This window comes from Heptranchias perlo, chromosome 14, assembly GCF_035084215.1.
Source record: "Heptranchias perlo isolate sHepPer1 chromosome 14, sHepPer1.hap1, whole genome shotgun sequence".
In the NCBI taxonomy this organism is placed as follows: domain Eukaryota; kingdom Metazoa; phylum Chordata; class Chondrichthyes; order Hexanchiformes; family Hexanchidae; genus Heptranchias; species Heptranchias perlo.
In genome coordinates this window covers 45,743,082-45,764,380 of record NC_090338.1, presented here as the reverse complement: position 1 = coordinate 45,764,380, position 21,299 = coordinate 45,743,082, and the positions used below count along the sequence as shown (strand labels likewise).

General features: G+C 42.6%; 1 protein-coding gene across 1 annotated transcript in view; it reads left to right on the top strand.

Annotated features, from left to right (window-relative positions):
• The window catches only part of LOC137332133 (histamine H2 receptor-like), a 30,317-nt gene extending 27,524 nt beyond the window's left edge, over positions 1–2,793 (top strand). The window contains exon 2 of the mRNA XM_067995840.1: positions 2,466–2,793. Coding sequence (XP_067851941.1) covers positions 2,466–2,622 — 157 coding nt within the window. The 3' untranslated portion in view covers positions 2,623–2,793. The remainder of the gene's footprint in view (positions 1–2,465) is intronic.
• Positions 2,794–21,299: the final 18,506 nt, after the last annotated feature.

Below are 21,299 nucleotides of genomic sequence, written 5' to 3'. Positions count from 1 at the left end.
GGACATGTTGGGTGACCAATGGTGGGAGCGGGGCATTTGGAGGCCTCCAGGAATATGTCCAGAGTTGGCAACCCTAGGTCTTCATGCTTCGATTTTTTGAATAATATAGTTTGGGTCCTCATTAAATTTATCAGGTTGTGATTAATTTCAATCAGGGTAAACCATTTTCAATATTCATTTGTTTGCATGTCTTTTCCTATAGTAAGTTATGACTGAAAGTGTGTGTGAGACTTTCTTTATCAGCATACCTGCAAGCAGTAGGCCATCGCTGATGTGTTGAATGAGGGGGCGAAGTTACTTTAATTAATTTTTAACTGTTTGGGTGAAGAGCATCGGCGGAGCAGTGCAGATGGCCAGGAAAATTTGGCGTGGCTTCAGTAATGCCATAAGTCACTTATGCTATAATTTCCTGGAATTTCAACATCATAGAAACATAGAAAATAGGCGCAAGAGTAGGCCAATCAGCCCTTCGGGCCTGCTGCACCATTCAAAATGGTCATGGCTGATCATCTAACTCAGTACCCTGTTCCTGCTTTTTCCCCATATCCCTTGATCCCTTTAGCATTAAGAAATATATCTACCTCCTTCTTGAATACATCTAATGACTTGGCCTCCACTGCCTTCTGTGGTAGAGAATTCCACAGGCTCACCACCCTCTGAGTGAAGAAATTTCTCCTCATCTCGATTCTAAATGGCATACCCCGTATCCTGAGACTGTGACCCCTGGTTCTGGACTCCCCAGCCATTGGGAACATGCTCCCTGCATCTAGTCTGTCTAGTCCTGTTAGAATTTTATATGTTTCGATGAAATCACCTCTCATTCTTCTAAACTCTAGTGAATATAGGCCTAGTCGACACAATCTCTCCTCATTCGTCAGTCTTGCCATCCCAGGAATCAGTCTGGTTAACCTTTGTTGCACTCCCTCCATGGCAAAGACATCCTTCCTCAGATAAGAAGACCAAAACTGCACACAATACTACAGATGTGGTCTCACCAAGGCCCTGTATAACTGCAGTAAGACATCCCTGCTCCTATACTCAAAACCTCTTGCAATGAAGGCCAACATACCATTCGCCTTCCTAACTGCTTGCTGCACCTGAATGCTCGTTTTCAGCGACTGGTATGCAAGAACATCCAGGTCTCATTGCACCTCCCCTTTTCCCAATCTATCACCATTCAGATAATAATCTGCCTTTCTGTTTTTACAACCAAAGTGGATAACCTCACATTTATCCTGCATCTGCCATGTTCTTGCCCACTCACCCAACTTGTCTAAATCACATTGGACCCTCTTTGCAACCTCCTCATAGCTCACATTCCACCCCAGCTTTGTGTAAACTGCAAACTTGGAAATGTTACATTTAGTTCCCTCATCCAAATCATTGATATATATTGTGAATAGCTGGGGCCCAAGCACTGATCCCTGCAGTACCCCACTAGTCACTGCCTGCCACCCAGAAAAAGACCCATTTATTCCTACTCTCTGTTTCCTGTCTGTCAATCAATTCTCAATCCATGCCAGTATATTCCCCCCAATCCCATGTGCTTTAATTTTGCACACTAACCTCTTGTGTGGGACCTTATCAAAAGCCTTCTGAAAATCCAAATACACCACATCCACTGGTTCTAGTCTACGAGTTACATCCTCAAAAAACTCCAGTAGATTTGTTAAGCATGATTTCCCTTTCATAAACCCATGCTGACTTTGTCCAATCCCGTTAATGCCTTCCAAGTGTTCTGTTATTACATCTTTTATAATAGACTCTAGCATTTTCCCCACTACTGATGTTAGGCTAACTTGTCTGTAATTCCCTGTTTTTTCTCTCCCTCCTTTTTTAAATAGTGGGGTTACATTTGCCACCCTCCAATCTGTAGGAACTGTTCCAGAGTCTATAGACTTTTGGAAGATGATCACCAATGCATCCACTATTTCCAGGTCCACTTCCTTTAGTACTCTGGGATGTAGATTATCAGGCTCTGGGGATTTGTCAGCCTTTAGCCCCATTAATTTCCCTAGCACTATTTTTTACTAATACTGGTTTCCTTCAGTTCCTCCCTCCCACTAGACCCTTGGTTCCCTAACACTTCTGGCAGGTTATTTGTGTCCTCCTTTGTGAAGACAGAACCAAAGTATGTGTTCAATTGTTCTGCCATTTCTTTGTTCCGCATTATAATTTCCCCCATTTCTGACTGTAAGGCACCTATATTTGTCTTCACTAATCTTTTTCTCGTGACATATTTATAGAAGCTTTTACAGTCAGTCACCACATAATAATAGTATATGCCTTAGCAGTGCCATGGTTTCAAGAAATTCCAGGCCTGTATTATTTTTGTACTAGCTAATGTTATGTCGGTATCATTCCGTGTACTTGTTAGATCTGATAATTTTGTTCGATTGTTGTTTATGCATGCCACAGAAAGGAGCAGCACATTCTTTAACATCTCATCCCATTTGTTTCTTCAGAAATCTTGTCACTTCCTGTGGAAAGTCAGCAGAGATAATCTCCTATTGCAGAGACTTATGGCTGACAAAGGTCACCTTAATGAAAAACCTGTGGAATCCTGAATTTGAGGAGACTGAGGTGGAATCTATGGCATCCCAAAGGATTGTTGGAGCTTGAGCACTGAACTACCAAGTCTGTAATTCACACTGTTGTTTTATTGGCGATTAATGTGCAATATTGATCAGTCTACTGAAAACTACCTTCATGTGATTATCATGTTAAGACTCCCATGTGTGTTTTAAAGTTGTTTGTAAATACAGTGGATGGAAGTTCAAAGTTTACATGTGAATGTATAAGTTAATTCTCAAACATGCTTATGTATTATGTTACTTCAATTGAATTTCTGCTTATATTTATATTTACAGGTAAATGATATGGATAGCATATATAAACCATCAGATCAGATTAAATAAATCATTCATCAGAATATGACTTTACCAGCCTTAATGTCTTTAAACTGCTTTTTGCTTTGATCCAACAGTGCGATAAATGAAAGGTTATTTTCTGTTCACTCTAGACATGAACTCACAATTGTGTAAAAGCTACTAAGATTTGCACACTTCTTTTGTTCTGTTTATATGTGTGTGGACCCAGTTAAGCAATACTGGAATCAACAGGTCATAAATGTGGGCTACCTGATGATTCACGAACCTATGAGCCAGATTATGTGCTAATCATACAACAACAGCAGTAATACAGCTATGAACACATGACCAAGTTGAACCAACTATAACTGTCACTGTGTCCCAATGTCCACAGATACCATTTGGTTTGTAATTTGGGTAACTGCACAATATCAGGATACAATGCAAGACTTGCAATGAAATGGAGATCAACATCTGATACAATGTACCAAAAACAAGAAAAGGTAAAAGTGTCGGTGAAACTTTAGTGCCAAGATGTGGTAGGGTGCAGGTTCACCACATGGACCGTTCCTGTCATCAGGGGGAGGAATGATGTGGAGGTTTGGCACTTTACCATAGGGCAAGGAAATCATAGGGTGAGTTATTGCAGGCTCTCCAAACCTATCTAATGGCCAGTCTAGGAGCTACAGTGTTGAGCAGGTTGATGGTCTGCTCTATGAACTACATAATGGTATGTGGCCTGGAGAGATAAAGTAGTACATTTTCATCTGCACCACATGGGTGTAATCTGGTGGAGAGGATTGCCCACCGATTACAGAACTCACCTAATTATGATTTCCCAAAAAGAGAGCAGAAAATGTAAAATATATTTTGAAAATGGGAGAGGAGGATAAAAATGATCACACAAGCCTATTCTTACTGCATTTATTGCATTTGGTAAATAGAAACCAGAGCTAGCAAGTCATTGGCCGATACATTTACTTCCCCTTAACCAATATGTCACTTGAGATTGTTTGCAAAAACAGTGAACAAAAATGTTTTTTTATTTGCTTTCAGGATCTGGGTGATGCTGGCAAGGGTGCATTTATTCCCTATCCATCATTGCCTTGAGAAGGTGATGATGCACCTTCTTGAACTGTGGTAATAGTGCTCCCACAATGGTCTTAAGTAAGGAATTTCAGGATATTGGCCCAGCAACAATGATGGAATGGTGATCGATGTCCACATCAGTAAATTATGTAGCCTGTCGGTGATGGTGTTCTCAAGACATTGCTGTGGTAGAGATTGCAGGGGAGGGAGGTGCTGTTGAAGTAACCTTGGTGAGTTGTTACATTCCACAGGATATACTGTACGCAGTTCAGTCAAAGTGCGTTAGTGGTGGTAGAGATGGATATAGAGTCCACTGGCGAAGGTGCAAATCATGTAAACTGCTCTGTCCTGGATGGTCTTGTAGACTGATGAGATTCTGCTGAGTTAGCCAGTTGTACAATTGTGGTTTTTGCTTACAATGGAAAATTATTGAACATCTGTACCTAGTATAACTATGCACTAATCCTGTACAGCATATGGTAGAACTCATATTGTTAATTAAAAGGCAAGATATTGAAAAGGGAAAACAGCATATAGTTTCCTTTATGTTGTCTGCTACACAGTAGAGGGCATTTAAAGCGAATGTCTCACAGAAGCTAAGATATGCTAATACTCTTAATGGAAACCTTTTTAGGTCTTAGATGTGGCAAAGCAACTTTGTGAAAAGTAATGGTTGTGTGTAGGAATCTTGCATTGTAAAGATTTCCTGTAGCAACCATTTCCTCCAGTTTTCTATCCGAATGCATGAACAGTGTTGCATGTTTGTTCACATTGGGTGGTCTCGCATAGATTTTGGCATTAAATCCACTGGCTGACCAAACGGAACCAAAATCTGCCAGATGTGTAAGTGGCTTTTCTGCTTATCTATGATCATAATTAAAGTTTAATTTCTGTCACTCTTCAATGCAGAACACAACATTATCAGACTGTTTATTAAGCTAAATTCCTTTCATAAAAACAAATATTGAATTTTGTAAACTTTGCTCTAATTGAACAGTGTTTACAAAGACAAAAAAAATAGTGTCAATTATAGGACAATCATATTTCCTTATTTATATTCATTCTTGTACCATCTTAAGGCCTGATCAAAAAGCAGGCCAAATTCATCTGAGAATGTGGAATAAATGATGTAAAGTTTCAACCTTAATACCCAAACATAGATAATAGTGATAAGTATTTTTTTTAAATGGTGTGAAAATATTAAGTTTTTCAATATTTATCTGAAGTTTACTTGAAGATAGGGTTTCTTTCTTATCTATTTAATCGGTACAACATTAGGCTGTAACTGAAATTGTAACTAGGACGTTGTCTCATTAATTTAACCTTGGTGCTCATTGGAAGCACAGAAAGATTTGAATAAAATAAACTAGGGTATTATCATGCCAATTATAAATTTTCCATAGGCTAATGCAAAGAACCCCCTTTTAAATGAATTCTTCATTAATTGAGAGAAAAAGCTGGAAAATGAATTGACAGGCTCATACCCATAGGTGTTAAATATTACTGGGGTACATTTTATCTTTTGGACAGCAGAGTGTCAGAGTACACCAGCTGCCCGCCCGTTCTAGAAGTGAAGAGGCCTGGGCCATTTTGAGACCCGGGCCTCATTTAAATATAGCTGGTGTGCTACTCGTTACAATCGGGCAGCTTGCCAGATTTAGGCCAATGCAATTTCGGGCGGCCCAGAAGCCACCTAGCTGGCAACAGTGCAAGTTCGGGTTCACGATCGGAGAGGGGGGAGCCCGTGGTGGCAACAGCCCAGATTGTTTTTGTGGGGCTCAGAGGAGCATCCTGCTTCCCCTGACCGCACAGAGATAATTTAAAACTTACCTTACTAGGGCTTTTTCGGCTGCATTACTAGTAAAACAGTTCGGAGAATGCATGGTTCACGATCCTACCATTCCTGTCCTAAAATGTCAATCAGGGTCCTATGCACATCATAGGACCCCGATTTTCACATTAAATGAGGCGTACTGACTGAAACAGGTGGGTGGTTCAGCCACCTGGCGGTAAGCCTCTAAAAAAAATGGCAGCGGCCAGAGCTTCGGCGTTAATGGGATGGTAAGTTTACCGACCCCTTTTTGAAGCTGTTACTGTCCCATTATCACTGATTGCGGCCGGTTAAAAATCGGCCCCACTCTGTTTCATATATTGAATTATGCTAATTTATTCCACACCAGCAAATGGTGTTATTTTTTTCTCCTTTTTTGAAGTTTTTCACTGAATTTCTTCCCTTATCCCACCTCTGATGAGATTATTCCTCATGCTCGAGTACAGTTTCCTGTATGTTGGCAGCTCTCCAATTCCTCGCTCATGTGGTTATTCTGTTTATACCTTCTGTCAGTTTAGCACAATAACAATTTCAAAAAAATATAATTGAACATTTTAAAAGTGCGAGAGAGAGAGAGAGTCACAACAACTCCAATTCCCTGAAGTTTTGTGACACAATGTAGGCAATTTTCACTTTGGGCATGGGCAGATTATGAGGGGTTGCCGATTGGACGCTCATTACTCATCCCGCCCGATTTTCCTTGTCAATGTGTATAATGGGCCACCAATCGGCAACCAATCAATTTCCACCACCGTCGAAAGTGGAAATTGCCTCATTGTGACATAAGACTTCAGGGACTTGGGGTTGTTGTGACTCTCGCTTGCTCTCTCTATCTCTCGAGCACTTTAAAAAAATGTCATGGGATAGTTTTGAAGTTGTTATTCAGCTCATTTTCTGCCACTGGTGAAAGTGAAAATCGATCCCAATAACTTTACCTCCATGTAATAATTAACTGAGCACACTCAGAAGACTACCAGTGTGGAATTATTGGGCTGCAAATTGCTTTTAAAATAACGGTGAGCCTAAGAGCGCTCACCATTATTAAGGGTGAAATCGAAGAGCGAGTTCCGGCGATCACATGTGCGCAGTCAAATGCGAAAATCCAGAACTTGCTCTTCCTGATGATCTGTCAGCTTCGCGTTAAAGGCACCTCGCAGGCTACAATTAAGGGACCAGCGCCAACTTGCTCTCCTGCCCAGCTGAAAAGGAACTAATCTTGCCACAAAACAGGTACGCTCAAAGTTTTAGGTCTAAACTAATTTTTAACAGCGTGGTATAAATGACTGCCAAACAACCTCTCTGGCACTAAAAAATTAACTTTTAAAATGTGGTGTCACATTACTCCCGATTTTAATAGTTTTTGGACATTTTTTAAAAAGTTAAATTAAAAATTAATTACTTTTTAAAACTTTTTCTTTCTGTCTCTTTTATCTGATTCTTTTAATCTTGCCCTCTCGTTATTTTTCTTTATCTCACTAATCTTGTCTGGCACTTCCTGGTTGTTAGTTTGCGTGGTTGCTGAATGAGCTTCACTTCCTGGTTCTCACAGTGTGGTTTGCTTCAAGCTGATTGATTGAGGGGAGAGAGATCCTTTCCTCCTCTCACATTTCAGAGATGCCTGGGAACAACCACTGCATTTCTTGCAGGTCTCAATTAAAGCAAGTTGGCACGCAGAAGCCCGCAAAAAGTTTGTGGGTGAGTTAGTTACTTACCAGCAGCGGGTGACATATGTTCGCCGCTCAGAGCAAATTCCGGCCCAATATACTTTTTTTTTATCATATTCACCATTCAAATAATAATAATTATGATTACTGTGAAGAGAAAAAAGTTCCTAGTCTGCAAAAGGTCATAATAAAAGGGAACTGAAAATTAAAGTTGTAAAAGTTGGCCAAAAAATAAAAAGGTGCCTTTTTAATAACTTTAATGAATTTAAATTTTCAGGGGTTGAATTTGCATGATTGTTCTCCCAGTCATCTGCTGTATCTTTGGTGAAAAATCTGCAGATACCCCGAAGAAATGTTAAATGACATATTGGTCATCAATATAAGATAGTCACTAATAAATCCAATAAGAAATTCAGGAGCATGGAGTAGTTGAGGCGAATAGCATAGATGCTTTTAAGGGAAAGCTAGATAAGTACATGCAAGAGAAATGAATCGAAGGATATGCTGATAGGGTGAGATGAAGAAGGATGGGAGGAGGCTTGTGTCGAGCATAAACACCAGCATGGACCTGTTGGGCTGAATGGCCTGTTTCTGTGCTGTAATTTCAGTGTAATTCTATGTAAACCATTTCTCCCTGGTCTCTGTGGACCTTCCGTCAAAGTTACAGGAGAGATTTGGGAGAACCCCCATGGAAATTCAACCCTTCAGTTTTAATAAGCTGTGAAAAAATTACCCTAATAAGGGGACTAAGTGGTACAGTGCACAGAAACATTGACCTTTCACAGCAGAGATTAAAATGGGTTGCTTTCTCATCTATATTAAGTGGTATAACATTTCGCCACAGGACAATTGTAACAAGGACCTTTGACTCTTAATTTAATTTTGGTGGTTGCTGAAAACTCAAAGATTTGAATAAAATACACCGGGATGTCATCATGCAATCCTGTTTAAGCAAGTAATGGTTAACTCAGCATTTGAAGTTCCATATACATGGGGCAGGAGAAGTGGTTTGTGAAGGCTTATTCATATTCTGTGCAGACATTTTGGATACAGAAGTCTGAATTTCGTAATCTATGCATGTGGGGGCGGAATCTGGTTATGATGCATGTCAGAATTTATGTCTCATTTGGGATAGGCACATATTAGCCTTATCCATAATTTTTAAATGCCCCCCCCTCTATTATTCTTAGTAATACTGAATGTCAGCGACTCACAGGTATCCCTTGTACTCAGTGATGCTAAGGCAAAAATGGCAGGAAATACATCATATGAATAATTCTTTCCTATACATGCCGTTATAACATGCCATGGGATTTCTTTTATGTCCACCTTAACAGGCTAATTAGGCCTTAATTTAGTGTCTCATCCAAAAGACGGCACCTCCGACAATGCAGCGGTCCCTCATTACTTTATTAAAGTGACTGATTAGATTGTTTGCTGAAGTCCTACATTGGGGCTTGAACCAACAACCTTTGGACTCAGAGGTTAGAGCACAACTGTTGATTCACAAAAGAAAATGAAGGCTAGGAAAAAGACAGGAAAAACAAGAAATTAACTCAACATAAAAGTGAAAGGAAAATGAAGACAATAAATAAAATAAAGATTAGCATTTTTAAAAAGTAAACTGAGTCATTACAGAATGAGGGGAAAAGAATAAAGGTCAAACATTTTTTAAAAGTATAGCCATCCAAAAGGTCAAAGAAAGATAAACAGAATAAAAAACGGCAGAATAGTAAAAGTTAAAAAATAAAAGGCAAGAATGATGTAAACGTAAAACAATTAGCCCTGTCAACAGTGACAACTGGCTTGAGCTGTGCACAGTGGTACATGTTGCTTGGAAATAATTTAATCTCTTTCTCTCTCACACATAACAACTTGAATTTTTATAGCGCCTTTAACATAGTAAAATGTCCCAAGGCGCTTCACAGGAGTGTAATCAGTCAAAAACATTTTCCGAACCAAAGACGACGACATTAGGACAGGTGACCAAAAGCTTGGTCAAAGAGGTAGATTTTAAGGAGCGTCTTAAAAGGAAGAGAGAGAGGTAGAGAGGTAATCTATGCATGCGGGGGCGGAATCTGGTTATGATGCATGTCAGAATTCCAGAGCTTAGGGCCTAGACAGCTGAAGGCATGACCACCAATGATGGGGTGAAGGAAGTTGGAGATGCACAAGAGGCCATGGTTGGAGGAACACAGAGTTCCAGGAGGGTGTAGAGCTGGAGGAGGTTACAGAGATAGCATGTAATCTGTTGAGCTCATGGAGGCTAAATAAGTGAGAGTGAGTGAGGCACAGACCAGTCATCATGTAAGTAACTGTGTGCATTTTTTTTGGTAGCTTGGAATTATTGTGACCTGGAAGGGGTACATACAAAAATCTGAGGGAACAGTTTGCAGAAACACTCAAATACCACCACATGAAAACCTGATCGGAAAATTAGGTGGAGCCTTAAACGGGTGGAGATCCAGCGTAGCCAGTCTCCACCCTTTGGAAAAATCGACTCTTGTTCTCTCTATGTTTCAATGCTTAGCTTTGTATGTCTACAAGCACAAAAATAATATATTTGATTCATATAAAAAGTCACTACAATATCAATGTTTGCCAATGTAGAACTGAGAACTGATAAATTGCAGTTCAAGATTTTGACTCCAACACTGAGCTTCCAAAAACAATCTATATTCTTAATCTGAAACAAAAAGTAACAGAAACAGAAATATTCATCTCAGAATTGTCTGCTATGTAATACTACATTTTTAATGTAAATTAACATGCATAAGACATCATAATATTGTGTGATATCATTATAATTCACGCATAATTAATCTCCATAACTGCAAGTACAGCTTTCATTTCAAGTTTCATCAGCCCTTCAAAGCATAGAAAATAGGATTCAACATATAGAAACATGGGCAAAAGCAACAAAGAAAAAATGGAACAAGCCAAAATATAGAGGCACCTTACAAAGCTGATGAGAAAGAAAATGTTACCTTTTTCATTGCTTTTTCTCAGCTCTGATAATGCAGTTTCTGCCATTTTGCTACATCTCTTTGTAAGGCACTAATCTATGCCAGCTAAAACTCCACATAGCTATTGCTAAACTAGATTCATCACAATATCCAACAGCATTGGTTAGCTTGCTACAAATATATCCTGCAGCATGTGCGAGCCTGGGAGCAAGGTTACAGAGATATTAATTGATGGCTATTGTTTTAATGTATATTTAATTAATAGTGGAATTGTGCAATTAAATTGCTCTGAATGGATGAGTTAGATAAGATTATAAAATAGTATATTTTCATATACTGCTGGGAGCTGGTGAACTTAAGTGTTCAATGCAAGGTATATTTGAAATTGTTACTTTGTAACAAACATGGCATTTCCACAGAAAATAATACTAAGGTTGTTTGGATCAGCTTTTTTTAAAATACATTTCAGATTGTATACTGAGATTACACATTACTACCATGCATGTGTACTGCAATCTAATCCCCAATAATGTCTTGAAGTGTCATCTTTGATTTGTTTCAGGTTGTTGTGTGCGGTGAGCCAATTCCACCTGTTTACAATGGAATAGATCGTATGACAATTATTATAGCACATTTTCTGTGTGTTATTAAGATAGAAAGAGAAAAGATTTGGGTCCAGAGCACAGTGTACAGATGGACAGTCTAACCTCTGTAGAATTGAACTGTTGAAACAGTAAATGGCTCAAACATTTTAGGCTTAGTCCAATAATGGAAATTTTTTAGTTATGTCCTTTAAAAAAGGGGAGGGGTGTCAGGTGTAAATTTGTTTCACTGTTGATGATGCTGGAGCAACCCATGTCATTTTTATGGATCAATTAAAAAATCTAACTAAGCAACTGAAATCATAATAATTATCAATGTCTACTATGCACTCCAGTCCCTGCAAACTCTTCAGATTTAATTCTTGATCTTGTCATTCCATTTTTTTAGTCTAAATATTTGCAGTGAATTAGTCATTGAATTACGCAAAGCTGAATTTAAAATGGGAGAAAATACAAATTTCCAAATAGCTTTGCTAAGAATTGTTAACTATTAAGTACCTTGATGCTGTTTCTCAGTCACATATGGTATTCTTGGAAAGCTGTTATGAAATATACCCATATTCATGGTCACCCCCTCGACCTTGTCATCTCACGTGGCCTCTCAACACCCATTGTGTCAATCACGGATAAGGCCATTTCTGATCACTTCCTTGTATCCCTTTCCACCCACATCTGTCTTCCCCCTCCCAACTCCACTTCCTTCTGTGTCCACTTCTGGAAAAAAACTCTCCCCCAAGTCACTTACAATGGCACTTTCAAATTCCCAACTGTCTAGCCTTTGGCCCTCCATTCACTACAACATTTCTGCAGCTACTGATCTGCTCAATCACACCCTCACCTCCACCTTTGATGCCCTTATCCTCATTAAAACCATTACTCTCTCTCGCCCTGGTTGTTCACCCTGGTACGGCCCTCATCTCCGTTCTCTTAGGTCCAAGGGACACAGACTTGAATGTTTATGGCGGACAACTGGTTTAGTCATTCAACACCAGATCTGGCTGGACCACAAAGCACCAACGGGCCCTGCTCTCCTCTGCCAAAATTGCTCACTATTCCAGGATCGTCCTGGAATGCAAAGATCCCGGCTTCTCTTCTCCACCACAAATAGTCTTCTTCAACCCCTCTCCCCTGCCCCCTCCACCATCACCTCCAACAAGTGCGAGAAGCTCAGGGGCTTCTTAGTCACTAAGATTGAGACCATCCATTCAGCTGTCTCTGCCGCTTCCCCCACTTCCCTAGCCCACTAAGCCAACTTCCCCTAAAGTTGCCCTCTGCCCTAGCCCTGAACTCGCTTCTTTCTCTAGTTTCTCTCCCAGCTCCCCTCATGCCCTCTCCGAGCTCATCTTGACCATGAGACCCACATCCTGCTTCCTCAACCCTATTCGCACCAAACTGCTGACCACCTAACTTCCCTTCCTGGCTGATATTGTTAACGGTTCCCTCTCCTCAGGTACTGTACCCCTCCCCTACAAACACTCCTCCTCAAAAATACCACCCTTGACCCCTCTGTCCTTCCAAACTACCATCCCATCTCCAACCTCCCTTTCCTTTCAAGTCCTTGAGCATGTAGTTGCCTTCCAAATCCGTGCCCATCTTTCCTGCAAATCCATGTTTGAATCCCTCCAATCCGGTTTCCACCCCTGCCACAGTAGTGAAACGGCCCTTATCAAAGTCACAAATGATATCCTATGTGACTGTGACCGTGACCATGGTAAACTATCCTTCCTCATCCTTCTCGACCTGTCTGCACACTTTGACATGGTTGACCACACCATCCTCCTCCAACGCCTCTCCTCCGTCTTCCAGCTGGGTGGGATTGTGTTTGCCTGGTTCCATTCTTATCCAGTCGTAGCCAGAGAATCACCTACAATGGCTTCTCTTCCCGCTCCTGCACCCTTATCTCTGGAGTCCCCCAAGGATCTATCCTTGGCTCCCTCCTACTTCTCATCTACATGCTGCCCCTCGGCGACATCATCCGAAACAACAATGTTAGGTTCTACATGTACGCTGACGACAACCCAGCTCTACCTCACCACCACCTCTCTCAACCCCTCCACTGATCTGTCATACTGCTTGTCCGACATCCAATACTGGAAAAATTTTATCCAATTAAATATTGGGAAGACTGAAGCCATTGTCTTCAGTCCCCACCACAAACTCCGTTCCCTACCCACTGACTTCACCTTCTCTGTGCCCACTGTCTGAGACTGAACCAGACCAATCGCAACCTTGGCGTCCTATTTCATCCTGAGATGAGCTTCCGACCACACGTCTGCACAATCACCAAATCCGCTGACTTCCACCTCCATAACATTGCCCATCTCTACCCCTGCCTCAGCTCATCTGCTGCGGAAAACCCTCATTCATGCCTTTGTTACCTCGAGACTTGACTATTCCAAAGCTCTCTTGGCCGGCCTCCCATCTTCCACCTTCCATAAACTTGAGCTCCTCCAAAACTCTGCACCAAGTCCCGTTCACCTATCACCCCTGTGCTTGTCGACCTACATTGGCTGCCGGTCCGGCTACTCCTCGATTTAAAAATTCTCATCCTTGTTTTCAAATCCCTCCATGGCCTCGCCCGTCATTCTCTCAAGCGAACATGGCTCAACTGAAGGCTCTTAATTTTGACTTTCGGATTTCGCATCTCCAAGCTGTGTAGCAGGCGTACTGCGCACCCGAATGACGGGCTGGGAGCTGGATTATTTAAAGGGCCATTGTCATCATGGATTTTGAGGGAGAAAGGAGAAATTGAACCAAATGAAGGCCATGATTGAATCTGCCTTCACCACCCCCTCGGGGTTGTCTTCTTCAATGTTGCCGCCAAATGCAAATGCTTCATGAGTGCATGGGAGCTCCTCCATCTGTAATCCTTTCTGTTGTACATTGTTGTGCAGGATGCAACACACGACTATTTTTCTGCACACCCTTGCCGGTGAGTATTGATGGGATCCCCCAGATCGATCCAGGCACCTGAAGCGCACCTTGAGCATTCTATGGCTTGTTCAATGACAGACTTGATGGTGATGTGACTGTCGTTGTACCACTGCCTCGGTGGTGGGGTTTCTCAGAGGTGTCATGAGCCACGTCTGCAGGGGGTATCCCTTATCTCCAAGGAGCCAGCCCTTAAGTCTGTGTTGTGCGTGGAAGAGGGACGAGATGTTGGACTCGCACAAAATGAAGGAATCATGGCAGCTGCCAGGGAATTAGGCACACACCTGCCGAAACCTCTTCCGGTGGTCACAAACCAGCTGCGCATTGATGGAGTGATATCCCTCTCAGTTGATGAGTCTTGGCTCATGTGCAGGTCCTCGGATTGCTACGTGTGTGCAATCAATTGTACCCGTGGGAAGCCAGCCAGAGAGTGGAAACCCACTGCCCTCTCAGTCTGGCTGATGTCGTCGCAGGGGAAGTTGATGTAGTTGAATGCCTTGGCAAACAAACCATCCGTGACCTGTTGTATACACTTATGTGCAGATGACTGAGAGACCCTGGAGATGTTACTGGTGATGCCCTGAAAGGATCCAGAGGCGAAGAAATTGAGGGCAGTGATGACTTTAACTGCGACGGGCAATGCATGGCCACCAGGCCCAGCCGGGAACAGCTCTGCCTGAAGGAGCGTGCAGATGTCTGCGACCACCTCTCAACTCAATCTGAGCCTTCGTAGGCACTGCTCCACAGAGAGGATCAAGAAGCTCAGCCTCTGTCTGTAGACCCTCTCACGTGGGTAGTGCCTCCTCTGACCTCGGCCCCTCCGTTGGTCCCCTCTCTGCTCTTCTGCAGGTCCTTGTGGCGCACCTCTGTCTTGTGGAGCTGCAACTCCCAGAACTGCAGACCGTGCCTGCCGTGGATGGTGATGTGCCTCCTCCTCTAATGCACTGCTGAATGAATCCACTGCACCCCCCATCCTGATGTCAGTTTGAGGGGGTCCAAAATGTAGGTAAATCTATTTGAACACAACAATTCTATGTGAGAACAAAAAAAATTTCAGTCTAAACACAAAGAACTCCCAGCCAAAGGTTTGTCTGAGAACTGATTGCCCTTCTGTAAAAATTCACTTTTTCTTCACATGTCAATCAATGGTTTAAATGTCCAAATGAGGGCCTGCTGCAACTCGCCTCCATTGCCATAGTGTGTTTCAGAGGCCGCGAGAGACACGTTCATAAGTAGTTAAAATGGCTTGTGTAGTTCAATACACTTTACAGCTGTAAAGGACTTTAAATAGCTCAATTGGCCCTTTAAATATCATCTCGCCGGCACTTCCGGGTTTCAGAAGCATGCATGCACCAATTCGCATCTGGGTCAAACCTGGAAGTTAGCGTGTTGGAGCCAGGATGCGGTCCTGCTCTGAAATCAGAGAATTTTGACTGCCCATCTGCCCCCAACCCAATCATTCTTGGGAGTTAAAATTTAACCCAATGTTTCAGCTATCAGTTAACTGAACTGAAGACACTCAAACAGGAATTGGGCCACAGCTCCCAGTACACACCAGTATTACTCTGTGGATACATATTCCAGGATGCCGTACAGGTGCCCACTTTCTGAGGTTAATGGACACTACCATGTCTAATAAGTAAAAGCACTGGGATTTTTTTTGTGTGATTAAATGGTCAGACTGGCCATTCACAGAGCATAACCGGACTTGCTGCTTGCAATGCCCACCTCTCCCCATCTGGCAATTGAAAAGGACTGATGGCACTGAAATACAAGGAAGCTATTAATAGGAACGCTGAACATCTTTTTCATACAACTTTATCTGAGATAACGTCGGGAAAAACAATGTAACTAACTATATATTTTTTTTATTCGTTCATGGGATGTGGGCGTCGCTGGCAAGGCCAGCATTTATTGCCCATCCCTAATTGCCCTCGAGAAGGTGGTGGTGAGCCGCCTTCTTGAACTGCTGCAGTCCGTGTGGTGAAGTTTTTCCCACAGTGCTGTTAGGAAGGGAGTTCCAGGATTTCGACCCATGACAATGAAGGAACGGCGATATATTTCCAAGTCAGGATGGTGTGTGACTTGGAGGGGAACGTGCAGGTGGTGTTGTTTCCATGTGCCTGCTGCTCTTGTCCTTCTAGGTGGTAGAGGTCGCGGGTTTGGAAGGAGCTGTCGAAGAAACCTTGGAGAGTTGCTGCAGTGCATCCTGTGGATGGTACGCACACTGCAGCCACTGTGCGCCGGTGGTGAAGGGAGTGAATGTTTAGGGTGGTGGATGGGGTGCCAATCAAGCGGGCTGCTTTGTCCTAGATGGTGTTAAGCTTCTTGAGTGTTGTTGGAGCTGCACTCATCCAGGCAAGTGGAGAGTATTCCATCACACTCCTGACTCGTGCATTGTAGATGGTGGAAAGGCTTTGGGGAATCAGGAGGTGAGTTACTCGCCGCAGAATACCCAGCCTGTGACCTGCTCTTGTAGCCACAGTATTTATATGGCTGGTCCAGTTAAGTTTCTGGTCAATGGTGACCCCCAGGATGTTGATGGTGGGGGATTCGATGATGGTAATGCCGTTGAATGTCAAGGGGAGGTGGTTAGACTCTCTCGTTGGAGATGGTCATTGCCTGGCACTTGTCTGGCGCAAATGTTACTTGCCACTTATCAGCCCAAGCCTGGTTGTTGACCAGGCCTTGATGCATGCGGGCACAGACTACTTCATTATCTGAGGGGTTGCGAATGGAACTGAACACTGTGCAATCATCAGCGAACATCCCCATTTCTGACCTTATGATGGAGGGAAGGTCATTGATGAAGCAGCTGAAGATGGTTGGGCCTAGGACACCGTCCCGAGGAACTCCTGCAGCAATGTCCTGGGGCTGAGATGATTGGCCTCCAACAACCATTACCATCTTCCTTTGTGCTAGGTATGACTCCAGCCACTGGAGAGTTTTCCCCTCATTCCCATTGACTTCAATATTACTAGGGCTCCTTGGTGCCACACTCGGTCAAATGCTGCCTTGATGTCAAGGGCAGTCACTCTCACCTCACCTCTGGAATTCAGCTCTTATGTCCATGTTTGGACCAAGGCTGTAATGAGGTCTGGAGCCGAGTGGTCCTGGCAGAACCTAAACTGAGCATCGGTGAGCAGGTTATTGGTGAGTAAGTGCCGCTTGATAGCACTGTCGACGACATGTTCCATCACCTTGCTGATGACTGAGAGTAGACTGATGGGGCGGTAATTGGCCGGATTGGATTTGTCCTGCTTTTTGTGGACAGGACATACCTGGGCAATTTTCCACATTGTCGGGTAGATGCCAGTGTTGTAGCTGTACTGGAACAGCTTGGCTAGAGGCGCAGCTAGTTCAGGAGCACAAGTCTTCAGCATTACAGCCGGAATGTTGTCGGGCCCATAGCCTTTGCTGTATCCAGTGTACTCAGCCTTTTCTTGATATCACGTGGAATGAATCGAATTGGCTGAAGACTGGCTTCTGTGATGGTGGGGATGTTGGGAGGAGGCTGAGATGGATCATCCACTCGGCACTTCTGGCTGAAGAGGTTGCAAACGCTTCAGCCTTGTCTTTTGCACTCACATGCTGGACTCCGCTATCAATGAGGATGGGGATGTTTACAGAGTCGCCTCCTCCTCCCGTTAGTTGTTTAATTGTCCACCACCATTCACGACTGGATGTGGCAAGACTGCAGAGCTTTGATCTGATCCGTTGGTTGTGGAATCGCTTAGCTCTGTCTATAGCATGTTGCTCCCGCTATTTAGCGTGCATGTACTCCTGAGTTGTAGCTTCACCAGGTTGGCACCTCATTTTGAGGAATGCCTGGTGCTGCTCCTGGCATGCTCTTCTACACTCCTCATTGAACCAGGGTTGATCCCTTGGCTTGTTGGTAATATACACAGACTTGTAATATATGACAAGCATGCTACATGTCATACAGAATGGACCTGCTGCTCTCACCAACCTCAGCTTCAGCCGTATGCAGCTGCTTCTGGGCTCAGCAGCAAAACTGTCTGCTTTCCTAGCCTCACTGAGAAACATGTCCACCCTCTTGGCCTCAGCTCCAGGAATATTTCTGCGACCCCGTCCTCAGCCCCAGGAATCACTGTGCCCCTAGTCTTAGGCCCAGAAACACCTCTGCTCTTGGCCTCAGCCCCAAACCTGCACTCACTTCAATCCAGTCGGCAGATAAGGTGAAACCAACCCTAATTCAGCTTGGGCCTCGTGTCCTGCTCCGGCTCCCATTTTATCCAATTGCTCTGCCTTCAGGTTCCGTTGTATTTCCTGTCGAATTACTCTGCTCTCTTTCCCCTTCTCCAATCCCCATCTGACTGCTCCATCTCATGAGCTGTGATCACAAGATCTCCTGTACTACCTGTAAACAACTTTATGGGATACTTATCAGTTTTCGTTCTTTAATTCTCCTCATGTGTATAATATATTGTAGCACTCGGGAAATTTAAATAATATTAAGTTTTCGAGCTGTGTTGACTGCTATTGCAGCTACTTCCAAAAGAACTGCCAGGAAAGTTATAAGGTATTCACTCTCATGGTCCATCTATTTGCCCTGTCATCCAACCACAACACTTCTATATTAACTTTTACACGTTTATGTTTTGAAAGCTTATAACAAAGAGTATAATAAACACAAGAGAATTCCTTGTTCTATTGCCAAAGCATTCTTTGGCTCTTTTAATACTGAAAATTAAACTGAAACTTAAAACTGAAACCTATAAAAGCTGTTCATTGTGGGAAATCCACTGCCTGGTGTGGTCTCAGACCTACAGATGGAACACTTAACTTAAATCCTTGCCAATGACAGTTGGGCTATATAGCTCTTGCTGCCTGCAAAGCTGTTTCAGCAGGAATCTCTTTTGTCTCATCTTCATCTTGGATGGAATATCATGCCAGCTACAAATCAGGCACACTGATAAGTATCCCATAAAGTGCCAATATGCACTCACATCCTGCAAAGCTCTACAGCAGAAGCATTAATTTGTAAAATTTATCCCATTGTTTCAGAACAATCCAACACAATTATTTGCACTGAGTCCTGTCCATAGATGGGGTGGTGGCGGGTGGAATTTTACACTTCACCTGAAATTGTAACCTGTCTTTTCCCTTTACAGATGCTGATAGACCTACTGCGTAGTTCTAATCATTTTCTGTTCCTAATTCACATTTCTAACATTTGCAGTCCTGCATGATCATGTGGACCTCTGCAGTCCCGCCTCTGATTCTGAATTGGCAGTTCTACCCTTTCCGATGTCTGCTAACAGGTTGACCGCACTGGACCTACTCTGCTTGCATTGTTCTGAACCACATCTGTGTCCCCAGTGTTCTCTGTAGCTGTACCACTGCCTCTCATCCGAAAGACAGCACTTCTGACAAAGCAGCGCTTCCTCATTACTGCACTGAAGCGTCAACCTAGATTATGTGCTTAAGTCCTGCCATAGGAGCCTGAATCTCCTGCATTCTGACTCAGTGCTGCCACTGAACCAAGCAGGCAAAAACCTACCCCACTATTTTAAAACAAGAGGGAATACATTTTCCAACCTTGACAGCTCTGTACTTTAACATTAGTACAAATGTACTGCTAAAAACTATAAACAAGAACATTCTCAATATAGGTTGATAAATTAAGTAATATTAATCAAGTGGGGATTAACTAATGCAGCCTTACATTTGCACAGTAACAATGAAGGAAGCCCTTTACATTGCAGCTGCAACCTGTAGGAGTAATTTCTTGCTTCCACTGACAGTGAGCTCCAACAGACAGGTCCAATCCAGGCTGGGAGCTAGCGACGAATATTGGTAAGTTTTAGGTAGGAATACTGAAATCCCACAAGGCCATTCCAGAATGATAATCAGTGAGTGCTAAGCTTGCTGCTCAGTGACTTCAGTGTCCATGACTTCAGGGTCCATATCAGAAAATGCTCCCTCTATTATTCTCCTTCATTGCAGCCTTCAATAGTTAGGAATATATTTGAGCTCTGCATGAAAAACCAACTCAGACTGAAAGTCATTCATAAAGCCTCCTCACCCATCTCCCCCTCCAAATATAATGTCACTTGTTTCTCAAGGTTTTGCAAGGTAGAGCTACAAATCAGTTGGTATTTGGGACCAAAATTTTGTTCTTTTACCAATTTATTGCTTGCCTTTGTGTTTATTTGCTTGATTACCACCTTCCAAAAAATACTAGCTTCCAAAAATCTCTTCTTTTTATCTTACAGAAGTCTTACACTTTGTTCTGGCAATGCTTTATTGACATTTGTTAAACTGAAGAGAATTGCACTTTGGTATTTATAATTGAGCAACAGCTCAACTGTTGGTAATTATTATGCCAAGTTAATATCATGCACAAAATGACAAACTCGGTATTGAAGCTACATTGAGAGCATTAGCACAAATTCCAACACGGCAGTAAAAACAAAAATCACGCTCCCAGCATGGTGTTTTGTCCATCAGGAGCACAAATCAGATTTCAAGCCTTCAAGACCTTCTTTCCATTATAACGGATGTGGAGTCAAATTTGTAAAATTACCCCTTAAATCTTTTAAGTGGGTAGACTAAAAGCATCAACTGAGTCAATTCAGTTGAGTCAAGGAGTTCTTAATTGTTATGTTGTGTACTCTATACTCTCCCAAACCTGTGAATCATTCTGACTGGGCCTTGATCTACACCTGCAGACTAAAATTAATACGATTGGAATTTTAAAAAAAGGTATCTGTGAGGACATGGCAGTTAAAATGAGTGAGCAGAGCAAGCTGATTTATATGGATGCATCATCATTCATTGATACTGATGCGTTTCATCCACGTTGTGGTGCCCTGTTATACAAGCAACAAAATATCTTTGTGTCACATTGTCAGCCGTGGCTAAGTGGTAGCACTCTCACCTCTGAGTCAAAAGGCTGTGGGTCTGACAGTGCAGCACTCGCTCAGTACTGCACTGGAGAGTCAGTCTAAGTTATGTGCTTATGACACTGGAGTGTGGTTTGAACTCAGAGGCAAGAGTGTATGATTATCCAAGTATGATCTGTGTACAGTGTTTAATTCACTTGGTTTTACTCTCAGATGCACTGGGTGCTAAGCTTTGAAAACATCGAATACAAGGATTTCCACAAGAAAGTACTCTTGATTGTCTCCCAGGATCCCTATGGGAAGACTTTGAATACTTAAGGAAGCACTGAATTCCAATACCCTGGAGCTGTAGAGGATTTCAGAACAGTATTTCAGAACAGTGAATAAAACAAGTCAACTGTGCCTGACATAATATTACGCAATGTTGACCACGTCAGTGTACGTTTGGATTTTTCCAGCCTGTTAACTGGTATGGAT